The sequence below is a fragment of the Stenella coeruleoalba genome (assembly GCF_951394435.1).
Source record: "Stenella coeruleoalba genome assembly, chromosome: 20".
NCBI classification, from domain to species: Eukaryota; Metazoa; Chordata; class Mammalia; order Artiodactyla; family Delphinidae; genus Stenella; species Stenella coeruleoalba.
The window spans coordinates 48,746,080-48,760,443 of record NC_137166.1 but is presented as its reverse complement, the minus strand read 5'-3'; the positions used below and the strand labels follow the sequence as shown (position 1 = coordinate 48,760,443).

The 14,364-nt window shown below is 54.5% G+C and overlaps 1 protein-coding gene across 1 annotated transcript; it reads right to left on the bottom strand.

Annotated features, from left to right (window-relative positions):
- CBLC (Cbl proto-oncogene C) lies at positions 1-13,889 on the bottom strand (the record flags this gene model as incomplete). The annotated part of the gene is made up of 10 exons (XM_079907018.1): positions 13,451-13,889; positions 10,734-10,880; positions 10,147-10,303; positions 9,748-9,869; positions 8,500-8,637; positions 5,719-5,806; positions 4,896-5,027; positions 3,079-3,216; positions 2,710-2,790; positions 1-120 (listed from the first exon to the last, which is right to left on the bottom strand). Exons 1-10 carry the CDS (start codon positions 13,798-13,800, stop codon positions 1-3), a joined length of 1,473 nt encoding a protein of 490 aa, XP_079763144.1. The 5' UTR covers positions 13,801-13,889.
- Between the last annotated feature and the right edge of the window lie 475 nt (positions 13,890-14,364).

The window sequence follows — 14,364 nt, the reverse complement described above, 5'->3', positions numbered from 1 at the left end:
TTACCCTCTGGTGCCCTCCCTGGCCTGGGGGCTGGAGGTGATTTCCAATGAGGCTGAGGCCTCAGTCCAAAATCTTGGCAAGGTTAGAGGGGCTCGAAGTCTGGGGAGCGCCAGAGGCGCCTGGAGGGGAGGAGATTAAGAAATTTCGCAGATGAGCTGCAGCTGTCAGGCCCAGACAGGGATAACCCAGTGATGGCGGGGATGGGGGGCGGGGGGGGGCGGGCAGTATGGCAGGGTCTTGCCCTAGTCCATGCTGTTTTTTCCCCCCTAACACCTCTGGCTTGCTTAGATCAAACTTTTGTTTGTCTATCCATCCATTCATCCATCCATCCATCCATCCACCCATTTGTCGACCCATCTGACCAACCATTCGACCATCCATCCATCCATCTACCCATCCATTCCCCCTTCTATCCCCCCATCCAGCCATCTGTCCGTCTGTCCATCCATCCATCCACCCACTCATTCATTCATTCATTCATTCCTCCCACAAATTTCCCAGTGTGTCCGGCACTGTTCTGGGCTCTGAAGAGTCAACCAGGAACCAGATAGACTAAAGTCTCTGTCCTCATGGAGCCAGCAGTCTACTAAGCAAGAGGCTTAGCATGAGTCATCAGTGCATGAACAAGGAAATATCCCAGAGTGTTAGGTGTCCTTCAGAGAACTGAAATAGTGGAGGGGGAGAGTGGGGGCTGATCAGACATGAGGGTGGCTGGGGAAGGCCTCCTGGAGGAAGGGAAAATTGAACAGAAGCCTCAGTGCAAGAAGGATGTGGGCAGAAGCGCTGCAGTGGGTGGTGGGCTTGCTGGCTTGTTAGAAGAACAGCAGGGGGTCCACTGTTGCTGGAAAGGAGTTGAAGGGGTGGTAGGAAGTCAGAGAGGTGGGGAGGGGGTCAGATCCCCAGGCCTTATGGGCTGATGGAGAGGATGTTGGCTTTAATTCTTGGAGTCCTGGGGTCTTGGGGGCTTCTAAGAGGTGAGGGAGGGGATCTGATTCAGGTTACAAATGCCCAATCTTGCCGATTTCATCACAACTCCCGGGGCCCATGCCACGCTTGTCCTTATTCTCCACATGGAGACACTGAGGATGGGAGAGGTCCCCTGTGGCCACAGCGAGGTGCCTGGGTCCCTTTGAATGACGGTGTCAACCCCTAGAGGGGGATTTCTCTGCTGGAGAACAGCACTGTGAGGGAGCATGTCTAGCTGGGGGATTCCTCCAGTGATGAATGGACGAATCCCCTCATGGCAGGGACTGGCATCACGCCCATTTCACAGACGAGGAAATTAAGGATGAATTCTGCAGTCTGGAGCCAGGGGCCTGGGTTCCAGTCCTGCCTGCCTCTCTCGCCTTTGAGCTGGGTGACCTTCAGATCTTGGAGCCTCGGTGTACCCCTCTGTATAATAGGGATCATAACAGCATCTACCTTACCAGGTTGTCATGGCAACTAAATATAGCGGGAGTTACACACGCGTGTTAGCTATTCTCATTATGACAGTCACCTTGCTGGGAAGTAGCACACCCGAGGCTCTCTTCTGCCTCGTTTTGAAAAATGACGGAAGAGGAGTTGACTGGAATTTGAATCAGGCCGGGTTCGGGAAAGAGGAAAAGGTCTGCCAGGCGGAGGGCACAGCCTCGGCATAGGTGTGACCCTCTGGCCAGAGGTGCCTGTCATCCTCTGTCCCCCTTCATTGTCCTCAGAGGCTGAGTGCCTCTGAATGTTTCCATTTGTTTTTGGCTGCAGGTTGCGATCTGTTTTTAGCTTCCCTGGCTGGTGTCACCGCCCCTGCCCCCCCTCCCAGCTGGCTCTCTTGTTTGCTGTGGTCGAATAATGTTCCCAGACTTCCTGAGCTGTTTGTTTGAAGACTGCCCAGTATTGATTGGATCTGGTGTGTACTCAGCCTGAGATGTTAACAGAGACTTCTCCCTACCTCCCCGCCCCCTGTACCGCAGGAAGCCAGGGGCTCGGAAGCCAGGGCGGGTGGGGGGAAGAAAAAAAGCAAGGCCAGGGCTCACTTAGAAAATAAGCAGATGATTTGGGGGGTTTTTAAGGTTTCTCCTCTTTCAGGCTGTGTGTTTGGGCAGGTGCAGTCACCTCTCTGAGCTTTTTTCTTCTGGAAAATGAGGAGAGGAACATTTTTGACTTCACAGGGTTGTTGGGAAGACTCATCCCATTGATTCACTCAACACCTATTTATTGAGCACCTACTATGTGTCAGGCACGATTCATATAACAGAGAATAAGGCAAAGTCCTAACCTTCGGGAAGGTGACAACCTGCTAACGGTGACAGAAAACAATAGACCATACACTCTGCCAGCCAGTGCAAAGGACTGAGAGAATGCAGCTGGCCAGGGGCTTGGAGGGACAGGGGCGCTGTTTTCAATAGGGTGGTCAGTGAAGGCCTCCCTGAGAGGATGAGATGAGAAAGTGAGCCTACGGAAAAGAGATACAGGCAGAGAGAACAGCTCGTGCAAAGGCCCTGGGGTAGGGCACACCTGGGATGCTGGAAGGAGAGCCAGAAAGCCAACGAGGGGGGGATGAATAAGGGAGAGAAGAGAAGAAGCCACAGAGGTGTGGATGACAGATGCCACCTCGTAAATGGGTGCAGAGAGCAAGTGCCTGGCCCATACCCCTGAGCACCTGGTCAGACTGGGGACCCCAGGGATGAATGGGACCCAAGTTGCCCACCTCAGACCAGTGCCTGACTCACCACCTTCAGCTGGTATTTGCTTCTCGGACTCTCGGGGGGCAGATCCAGCCGAGGGGGCAGGGGAGGAGGTGAGGGGGTCACCTAAGGGAGACAGAGGGTGGGGAGGGGGTTATGAGCTACCATTTTCTTCGCACCTACATGTCCCCCTGCCTGGAGGCCCACCGTTCAGGCACTTTCTAGGCTTTGGAGGTGGAATGGAGAATGAGACAAAGTTCTACCCTCAAGAGGGTTATACTAGAGAAAGCCATAGCCCCAGACCCTAAGGGATGCAAAAGTCCATGCCCCTGGGACCCCCGAATCCTGCCACCAGCCCCCTCCTCCCTCAGACCCTAGGGATTCCAGCTCCAGCTCCCGCCTGGCCCTACCTACCTGCTGCAGCTCCCCTCCGTTGTCACTGCTGTCCTCTGAGTCCTTAGCAGTGGCGCTGGCTTTGAGCTCATGGATAATCACAGCCGCTTGGCCCTTGATCTTGCAGCGGCAGAAGGGGCAGGTCTGGCTGTCTGAGTGCTGGGGGAGTGGGGAGGGAAAGGATCAGGGTCTCCCTGTTCCCCACCAGGTCCCCTGGGACTACAGGGGCCTTTATCCCCAACAGAGTGATGTGGGGAGGACAGACAGAGGGAGGGAGATGGAGACAGAGAGGAGGAATTATGAAGAGAGAAAAATGGAGAGACATGCAGGGCAGAAAGGAGGGGCTGGACCAGAGCCCGAGAGAGCCGCGGTGCTGTGTAGGTCTCAGCCGCACAGTAGTGATGCTATGGGCTAGGAATGCCTGAGACACTCAGCTGGGCCATATGTATTCACTGTGGGGAGTCCCACAGACACCCCCCTGCCGCCACCACTGGGGCCAGTGTTATGGCTGGGCTAGCCCTTTGGTTCTTTTTTTATGCGGTACGTGGGCCTCTCACTGTCGTGGCCTCTCCCATTGCGGAGCACAGGCTCCGCGGCCGTGGCTCACGGGCCCAGCCGCTCCACGGCGTGTGGGATCCTCCCGGACCAGGGCACGAACCCGCGTCCCCTGCATCGGCAGGCGGACTCTCAACCACTGCGCCACCAGGGAAGCCCGCCCTTCAGTTTTTACTATGACTGCAGGGCGCATCTCAGTATCAACCATCAGGGGACTTTGAAGAACAAGATTTATTACTCACAGGTCCTGGAGGGTACGGGAGCTTGCAGTGGAGGTTACGGGAGGTCGCAGGCAGAGGGAAGGGAGAGAGGCAGGGAGGGAGGCGGACCTGGAGCTCTGCTTTTATTAGGGGCCAAATGGGGTGCCTAGGGTTTCTGGGGTTCATTATTTGTTGGCAAATTTAAAGCAGAAGAGCAAGAATCAGGGTATGGGGAGAGAGAAGCAGGACCACTCCAATGCTCCGTTACTTAGGGCTTTCTAAAGGGAAACTTCAAGAGTTGGGGTGGCTAGTTCCTTATCTAGTTGTTTTTTTTTTTTTTTTTTGCGGTACGCAGGCCTCTCACTGCTGTGGCCTCTCCCGTTGCGGCGCACAGGCTCCGGACGCGCAGGCTCAGCGGCCATGGCTCACGGGCCCAGCCGCTCCGCGGCATTGGGATCTTCCCGGACTGGGGCACGAACCCGTGTCCCCTGCATCGGCAGGCAGACTCTCAACCACTGCGCCACCAGGGAAGCCCTATCTAGTTGTTTTGTTAGTCGCTGTGTCAGGGAGATGGATGTCTTTGTTATGATAAGCTCCGCAATCAGAAGCTTAAGGTCTAACACTTACATCACAATGGAAAACTTAGTATCGGGCGCCCATACTCCATAGGGGTTCCCTTTACCCAGAGGCCTGGATCCTCCCTTGGGAGGTCACTACCACCAGCCCCCTTCCCCTGAGAAGGCAGCTAAGGCTCAGAGAGGTTAAGCCACTGGCCCCAGATCACCCAGAGAGGGAATGCTACGGGCTAGGAATGCCTTGGCCATATTTACTGTGGTCAGTCCCACAGACACGCCCCTCCCACACCAGGGCCCATGTAGCATCTTCCACTAATAATGTAACTGGAGAAGGAGAAGCAGAGGTGACAGATGCAGAGTGAGACAGAGGCATGAATGGAGCAAGTTTCTCCTCTCCCTGGGCCTCAGTTTCCCCATGTGATCGACGAGGCGTGTGGGCGATCCTCTAGGGGCTCTTACTATAGGGAGGCGGGGACCGGGCGGGAAGGCAGGGCAGGGTCGGACCCACCTGCCAGGTAGCCAGGCAGCGGCTACAGAGCAGGTGCCCGCACGGCTCCACCTTCACGTCCTTGTTGCTCTCGGCACAGATCTTGCAGAGCTCAAACGTGGAGTCCATGGCCCAGTACAGCTGCAGCTGCTCCTGGCAGGCGAGATGGGGATGACGACGACGCGTGGTGGTATCAGCCATGGAGATGCAAGTCGGGCCCCAGGAAATAAGTCCCAAACCTCTGCACCAGCCCTGAAGCCTCCCCTAAGTTCAAGGCAGTGTGTCCCAATGCCTCCTACATGTGCTTTTGTTATGGGACTTGTTCTCTGGGGGTGGTCTGCGCTCAGGGCTGCTAGATTCAGCCAATAAACATACAGGATGCCCCGTTAAACTTGATTTTCAGATAAACAATGAATACATTTTGAGGTCTAAGTGTGTCCCGAATATTGCACGGGATATGCTCATACTCAAAATTTTGTTTGTCACGTCTCCTCTCACCCATGGGATGGCTGGAAGACTAAAAGCTGACACAGGGGCTGCCTCTGGTGAGTGCGCAAAGTGCATTAGCTGCTCTGATGATGTCAGCGGTATCATTTCCTGGTTTTATTCCCATGAAAAGCCCGGGGGAAGAGGCAGGGGGAGCTGTGTTTTCCAGAGGAGGAACAGACAGGCTCAGAGAGGCCAAGTGATGTACCCCAGCTCATGCGGCCTCCAAGCCAGTACAAAACCCCAAGCCCTCTGCGAGTCCAGGGCCTGACTCATGGGAGGGGATCCCTGAGCCATGGTGCAGTGGATGGAGGCGGTGGGCGGTGAGCCGGGGAGGGAGGCCGGGCTTGCGCCTCACCTCCGACACGTGGACACGCTGATGGGGTTTCATCTGGCAGAGTTCGGTCAGGTCCGGGTTGTGGTTCTTCCCATCTGGGTAGAGGTAGCTGGGGGAAGGGAAGAGGGGGTACCGAGGGGTCCTCCAGCACCCCTCACCCCGCCCTGGAACATCTGCCCCAAATACATAGCTGGCCTGGGGATATTTTCCCTCGCTTCTCCTGAAATTGGGATTTTCTAGGGCAAGCTGTGTCCTCTCAGGCCCCCAGGGTAGGGCTGTGTCCCCTCAGACTCCTCAGGGAGGGCTGTGTCCCTTCAGACCCCCATAGAAGGACAGACTAAGTGACTCTAGCTCTGGAAACTCCAGATGCATGAGAACCAGGAAACATCAAACCTCAGGCCCAGGTCTCCCAGAACTTTACCCGTCCTACAGTCTTCAGGTCCCAGCGTAACAGCATCTTAGTCACAGATTGAGGGAGTGACCAGATCCTAGAGTCTTCGGCCCACAGGGCTGGAAGGACCCCCCTAGTCCGTCTACACTATTCTCACTACACAGAGAGTGACCGGGGCTCAGCGCGGGACAGGCAATGCCCGAGGCCACAGGGTGAGGCCTGGAGGGATGCAGAACCAGGGTTGTGGGCCAGGTCTGAGAGCCTGGCTCCAGGTCAGCCCACAAGAAGGCTCTGCACACCCTGGGTCTCCCGTCCAGGTCATAACTGCAGCCCCAGATCAACTCGGGGCCGCAGGTTCCCCAAGGCCGGTGGCTCTGCCTGGCCAGCCAGGTAGAGCAGTGCAGGCACCCCGGCCTGGGCCCTGGTGCGGCTTCCCACAAACACACTGTGTGACCTGAGCTGGGCAACTCTACCTCTCTGGCCTCAGTTTTCTCTTCTGTGAAATGGACATAATTGTGCCTAAGGCAAAGATGGGTGGTGAGGGTTAAGTAAGACAGCGCTCAGAAAACAAGCAGGACTTGCCCCCACACATAAGTACCCAGTGAGAGGGGAACTGCTAGGATCAATGTGAGACCCAGAAAACTGTCTTGCTCTGTGGTAGAAAGAGCTCGGGGTCGCCTGCCCCCTCTCTCTTGATTTTCCCGTCTCTAAAATTGTGTGTGTGTGTGTGTGTGTGTGTGTGTGTGTGTGTGTATACATAGGGTAGGGGGGTTAAACCAGATGGATGGTAGTCACACTTATTTTAACTCTGGGAACCCTCCACCGAAATCTGACCTGGAACGTAGTACTTTATTCGTCAGGCACGAGTTCTGAGACTGGCTGCCTGGCTTCAAATCCCAGTTCATTAGCTCAGAAGCTAATGTGTGACCTGGACAAGTGTCTCTGTCTCTCTGCGCCACAGTGTCCTCGGTTATCAGATAGAGATGATAGTATATGTGTGGGTATGTGTATACATAGATATACGTACACACACACACACACACACACACACACACACACACAAAATGGATGTTCATTACTCGCAGACTCTGTAATCTGCAGACTTGCCTACTTGCTAAAATGTATACGGAACCTCAAAATCAATACTCCCTGCGGCATTTTCACAGTCATTCATGACCAGGCCCGCTCCCAGCTGAGGATGAACAAAGCAGCATTTGGCCTTTTCCTTTCAGTTCTCATACTGTAAACGTGTCCTTTTTACAGTCTATTTGGTGCCCCATTTTCCGCGTTTTAATGCTTTTTCTCGGTGACTTGGCTGGCTTAAATGACCCCCAAGCAGAGTGCTGAAGTGCTGTCTCACGTCCTAAGCACAGGAAGGCCGTGATGTACATTATGGAGAAAATACGTGTGGGAGATGAACTCTGTTCAGGTGAGTTACTGCGCTGCGGGCCGTGAGTTCAATGTGAACGTATCGATGATATATCAATGTATTAAATTAGGTGTCTTTAAACAGAAATACACATAAGGTTATTATGTAGTGACGGGTTGACAAAAATGTGACCAGAATCTTGCAGGAACCTACAGCTTCATTTCCCCCAGGAGCAACGGCTCAGGATTCACTAATTCAGTGTTGGCTGCGATTTTGTAGAACAGAACTACCACAAATAATGAGAAATAATGAGAATCAACTGCATATCTATCTGTCTGTCCGTCTGTCCGTCCGTCTGTCCATCCATCCATCTACCTAGCTACCTAACTACCTACCTATCTAATGTATGTATCCATCCATTCTTTCTTTCTCTCTCTCTCTCTCTACCTACCTACCTATCTATTTATCTATCTGTCTATCATCATCCGTGTATCTATCCATCATCTATCTCATAGCGTATCATATAGATATGACCGCTAGCTAAGGAGGCTCTGGTTAAATGTCCAGGGTGAGACTTGGGAACCTCACCTACCAATCTTTCCCCTCCCATCCTACCCAAGGCAGTTTCCGAAAGAGGGGCCCTGGGGCAGCCAAGATTACAGATCGAAAACCCCAGTCTAGCTTTTTGCCCAGTTCTCCTTCTGCTCTAACAGTCTAAATTCTAGAATAGGATATGGATATCTAGAAACAAGAGCCCTTGGGTGCAAGTCCAAGGAAGGGGACCACTGGGGTTGTGCTCAACTCCCACACACTCCTCGGAGAGCTGCTGCTAGCCCAACAGGGCAGCTTTGTGGGAACTAGAAAAGGTGCCCTTTCCTCTGGACCCTTGTCTGCCACCTGCTGGCACACTGTAGTACTGCAAGTTTATGTTTACTCTGAACCCTGTGCCCTCAGGCGTGGTGATCTTGGGCAGTGCTCTACATGCATGACCTTTCCAAGCGCATTCTGTTGACACCCTCCGCCTGCTAGGATGGTGACTCACAAGCCTTCCTTTTGTCCTTCCAGGAGTGCCTGGAACAGAGGTTTGTTGACGGGGATGGTCTGCAGGATGTTGCCATCTGAGCTCACGAATCCGATGGCCCACTGCCCCGGGCGAGTGCAGCTGGGCCGGAAGACGTAGCTGGAGGAAGAGGTAGGAAGGGATGGGGTGAGGGAGTGGTCACTGCTGTCCTTTCTAGAAGGCCCTTCACCCTGTCGGGGATCCAGGTCTCTAAGTCCTTGCTCCCTTATAAACTTCTAGGCAGTGAGGTGCTAGATAGATCCTTGGCTGCCACTATAGCGAATGTCTGTTGTGTTCACCTGCTTGGCTCCTCCTCCACCTTCACTGGGCTTTAGACAAAGCTGATTCTGGCTTGGCCAACCAGTCCTTTTCAGGACCCCGGCCAGAGTGATGGGAGTCAGCCTTGGGACTTTTGCTGGAAGTATTAGGAGTAAGGCACTCCATTTCTATAGGGTTGATAAGCTGGTAGGGTGTAAAGCTGGGGCTTCTAGAAACCATTTGCCACCATGAGGAAAGACTGTGGTTGAGAAGGAGGCTAACAAAGAGGAAAGCAGGGGGAGAACAGGAACTGATTTCTGACAATAGCACTTGAGCACCTGGATCCAGCTGTGCCTGAAACCCAAACCTGGTCTTTTCAATTATGGGCATTAATTCATTTCTTTTTCTTTCCCTTTACACCAGTTTGAAGTACAACTGGAAGAGTGCTAATATATACCATCTTGGGGGTCCTGCACCTCAGCCCTGCAAAGACGTAAGAATCTGACATCCGATTCCCTTAACTTCCAGGGAGCTCAGTCCCTCAATTTTTAGCCCTCTAGAGGGATCCCACAGCTCAGAACTCCTGGCCTGAAATACTTTAAGGACTCAGGTGTCTGGTTTCCCAGAAGGTGGGAGGTCATATTTAAAATATTTAACAGATGGTACTGCATGGGCTCTAACCTATCAGAAACAAATCTTATCCTAGGGCGGGGTCTTCAGGCCCCCTTGCCAGACCAGGTATTGTCCCTTTAGCTGCTGGATCGTGGGCAGGTCTAGGTGGTCCCGGGAGAACCTAGGTTGTAGGGGGCACTCAGCATCCTACCTCTGAGTTCTCGACTCTCTGGGGTCCCATGTACTGCGGCCCTTCGGTTCTTACTTTCTGCAGGATGTCTAGGCCATCCAGACACCCCAGCCTAGGACCCAGACCCCTGCACCCTCGGCAGCCTTCTCCTCGAGTCCTGGCCCTTTTACCTGCCTGGCTTGTCTCTGTAGGTCTGCAGACGTGCTCGGACCTCATCGTAAGTGAGGAAGGCCATGTAGCCTGGGTGGTTGACGGCCAGGAGCTGCCAGTTCTTGAGGAGTGTTGGCCATGGCTAAGGTGGGGCAGTGCTTGGGTCAGGGAGTGTCTGCTGAGGAAGCAGCCCACACCCCTAGTGCCTACCAGAGTCCAAGAACCCAGACACCTCCCTCACTCCCAAAGATACTCCCTCAGGAATATATTGGACACAGAAGATTCCAGACCCTTCCTTCTCCAGAACCCAGGAATCCGGCCCCCATCCCCCTCCTCCCTCAGACCCACAAGCCCAGGCCCCCAGCCCCTCCTCCCCCAGGACCCAAGCGTCTGGGCTTCAGGCACTGGCCTTGCCTGACCTGGAAGAGCCTGGTGAAGATGTCAAACTCGAACATGGACACATGGCCGCTGCAGGTGAGGTCAATAGTGGAGCGCAAGGCCAGGGTGGTGCAGCCAGGCTCCACGGGGTGGCAGAGGCACAGAAGCAGCTCAAACTCAGCCCAGGGCAGCACACACCTAGGTGCAAGGGTGTGGGGGGAGGGGACTGTAGGCGGAGCCTCTGGGAGGCTAGAATGGGAGCACTTCTGGGAAGGAGGCAACAAGGGGCCTGGGTCCTGGGTCTGAGGCGGGAGGGGCCGGGGGCCTGGATCCTGGGTTTGAGGGGGGAGGGGCCGGGGGCCTGGATCCTGGGTCTGAGGGGGGAGGGGCCGGGGGCCTGGATCCTGGGTCTGAGGGGAGAGGGGGGTCTGGATCCTGGGTCTGAGGGGAGAGGGGCCGGGGGCCTGGATCCTGGGTCTGAGGGGAGAGGGGGGTCTGGATCCTGGGTCTGAGGGGAGAGGGGCCGGGGGCCTGGACTCCTGAGTCTGAGGAGGAGGGGCCGGGGGCCTGGACACCTGGGTCCGTGGGCGGGGGCAGGATGGGGTCCCAGGGGCGGGTGCTCACTCACCGGGCTCCGCAATGGTCTCTCCAGAAAGTGTGGGCCGGGACCTTGGTGAGCTGGTACGTGTGTCCACAGTATTTGCCCCCAGGGAAGAGTGCGCCCAGCTCCGCGCACATGTGGCTGAAGATGAGGGTCAGCTTGGCCAGCTGTCGCCTGCGAGGTTGGGCTCTGAGGACCTGGACTTGACCTTGGGGCCCCCACTGACACCTCCACCCTCTGGCCGGAACACCCACAGGGGTGAGGCCCCCAGAATCTGTCTAGGGTGTCAGTGCAGGATAAAAGTAGATTCCAAGACCGCCTATTGCAGTGCTGATGCCTCCCCACTCAGAACCTCAGTGTCCCCGTCTGTGAAGGAAAGGGAGGTACCACCTAATATCCAAGGCATCCTCCGGCAAATAAATCCCAGCCTCTGCCTGAAGCCTTGCCTAGCTGGACGTGGGGACCACTAGGGCTGGGGCCATTTAGGGCGGCCTGAGTTCGGAGACTCCCTGTTGTTTTTAGCAGCACTGGGTGGTGGACCCCTGTGCTTCCTCCTGCTGGCTGCCTCCCCGAGGGGCCGTTCAGGACGTGGCGAGCAGTAGAGGGGAGCTCTGACACTTAGTTGTGTGATTTTTGGCAAGTTCCTTTTTCCCTCCCCTGCTAAGCCTCAGTTTCCTCAACTGTGAAATGGGCATAAATACTGGGTAAGTACAGCCTCTGCTTCACAGGGGGAGCGATGAGGATTCTTACCCATCTTACGAGCACCTAAAATGCCAAGCACAACCTAGTATACAGTCGGCACTCAGGGCATGTTAAATACTATTACTGTTCTTATTATTTTATATTAATAACCTCCAGGTCTGTAGGATTCCTGATGCCTTTTTTTTTTTGGCTGCATCGGGTCTTGGTTGTGGCACACGGGATCTTCATTGCAGCACGCAGGCTTCTCTCTAGCTGTGGCGCGCGAGCTCCAGAGCACGTGGGCTTAGTTGCAACATGGCATGTGGGATTCCTAGTCCCCCGACCAGGGATCAAACCCGTGTCCCCTGCATTGGAAGGTGGATTCTTAACCACTGGACCACCAGGGAAGTACCCCTGATGCCTTTTATAGGGCCACCCTTGACCGTTTCTAAGCGCCCTCCCTTCCCAGAGTCTGTAATATAGTCACTATTCACATGTGACTGGTCCAAGTTGAAATGTACTCTAAATATGAAATACACACTACATTTCAGAGACTTAGCGCAAAAGGAAAAAAAAAAAAAGAATGTGAACGATCTCATTAATCATCACCTTATATTGATCATAAGTTGAGATATATTGGATATAGTGAGTTAAAGAAAATGTTACTAAAATTTATTTCACCTGTCTAAAAAAACGCTTTGTAATATGTCTACTAGAAAATGAAAAGCTACATATGTGGCTTGTATTAGATTTTAGTGGAAAGTCCTGGTCTAGAATCTCCGTCAAAGAGTTGCCAGGACCCTCAACTCTAGAAAATCCACTGAGATACTCACTGAGCCCCTGAGCTTCCTAGTTTCTAGAACCTACTGCATCTAGAACAGTGGTTCTCAGTGGAGTTAGACCACCATTCTAAGGAGCTCCTAGAAATTTACTTGAGGCTGGATTGTGGGGACAATCCCCTGCAGTTAGATGTACCCACACCCCACTCGATTTTCCGATGTCCCATCAGACATCTGTGAAGGTGGAAAATCCGTTTCTAATGATCTGAGCTGAGAACCCAGTTCAGTTTCACATAAGCATTTTTTATGACCACGCCCCGCAGCTTGTGGGATCTTAGTTCTCAGACCAGGGATTGAACCTGCCCTCTTGGCAGTGAAAGCATGGAGTCCTAACCACTGGACCGCCAGGGTATTCCCTACATAAGCATTTTTTGCACTTTGCAAATTGATTTTGAATTTTCCAGAAATTCACTATCCTACGTATCCAGGGAAGTCTGTTTGATTCAGCAATAGTGATTTTTCCCTCCAAGTGCAAGTGTCTGACTCGTCAATTCTACCTTCCAGAATAATTGTAACTATGCCTTGGCACTTTCATTTGAAATCTAGATAATTTTATTATGAAGAACATTCCTTTTATCTCCTCCTTATAATACATTTTGGGCATTATAGTGGGTTTTTTTAAAGAATTATGAATAGGTAGGTTATTTACCCTATGTATTTCATTTCAGGATGGATTTAAAGAAACACTACAAAATATGTGCTCTAAAAAAGGGGCGTGGGGGCCTGTTGGGATTGAGAACCGCTGTTCCAAACCTTGTTCTGGGCTCTAGGCCTCAAACCTCTGCCCCTGTCACTCAGCAGCCCTTTCCCCAGAATTCAGAACTGGAGCGGCCAACCTGCAGACAGGCACCAGGTCCTGAGCTAGCTCTTCCTCAGGAACTAAAGAGGCTCTGGGAGTCCCTCAGGCGGGGGCGGTGATGGGGGCTTAAAGAGTACTTTGTCTAGCGATCCTCACGCAGGAAGCTCCCTGGGGTCTCCACATTCCAGGATGTGTGTCTAAATCCTCTGGGAGAGCAGCCCGCTTCTTAGCCAAGAAAGAGGGGGAAATGCGGAGCTCGGTGCCCAGGTGCCCAAGGAAGGAAAAGCCTGGGTGGCCCAGTTTTCCATGTTCCTTCAGGGAGAAGGGCTTGGGACCGGGACCCCTGGGCCCGAGGGAGGAGGGAGCTGGGAGCATGACCTGGGACCCACTCGCGAGCTCACCTTTGTCCTGGCGCAAGGGCTCACCTGAGTCTGGAGCCCTCCCGGAAGAGCTCGTCGTTGGTAGTCTTCCGGCCCCGGGGTGGCAGCAGTGCCGCCACCTGCCTGCTCTTGGCCTCCAGGTTAGCGAGATAGACCACGAGAAAGTCCTTCGCACCACCGGGACCCTCGGGGCCGTCTCCGCCGCCTGCCCGCCGGGCGTGCGCCACCTCGCGCAGCAGCTGCGCGGTGCGGGGCAGCAGGTCCCGCAGCGAGGGGGGACTCGAGGCGAGCCGGGGGTCACCGCATTGCTCTTCCAGGCGCTGCAGCAGCCTCACCGCCCGACCGAACGCTTTGGATTCGCTCCACTGCCGTCCCCGCGGGGCCGCCGCAGCCATGAGTCCCTCCAATGCCGGAGGAGGTGAGCGAGTGGCTGGGAGAGGCGCGGCCCCGCCCAGCCCGAGGTGGGGGCGGGACGGGGCGGGCCAGGTGAGGGCGGGCCCTGGAGAACCCGGGAGGGGACTGCAGGTACCCGTGTGTCCAAAGGGGGCGGGGGCTGGGGACTCTGGCAACTGGGTTCCTTAGAGATGGGGTTCAAACGTCTGATCCCCAAAGAAAAGCCGGATGGGGTGGCTTTGGTGGGTGGCGATAGGACTTCCTGAATGGGTGGGAATCGCAGGTAAGATGCCTGGGCCCCTTCTGGGAAGGGCTGAGGACTGGGTCCCAAGATAGCAGTGGAGGAGGGGTTGGGGGAAACCTAGGACTTTTGTTGGGGGCGAGAGTGGGGCTGGGAGTTTACCCAGCTGGGGCTGGAGCTACCCAGACCCTGAAGGGGATGGGGTTGGAACGTGGCTTTCCTGGGTCGTGGCTCAAAGTTTGGGTCATGGGTCGTGGCATGGGATTAAAGGTCAGAGAGCTGAACTTTCTAGGAGGAAATGTTAGGGAAATATTGTGATCCCTCT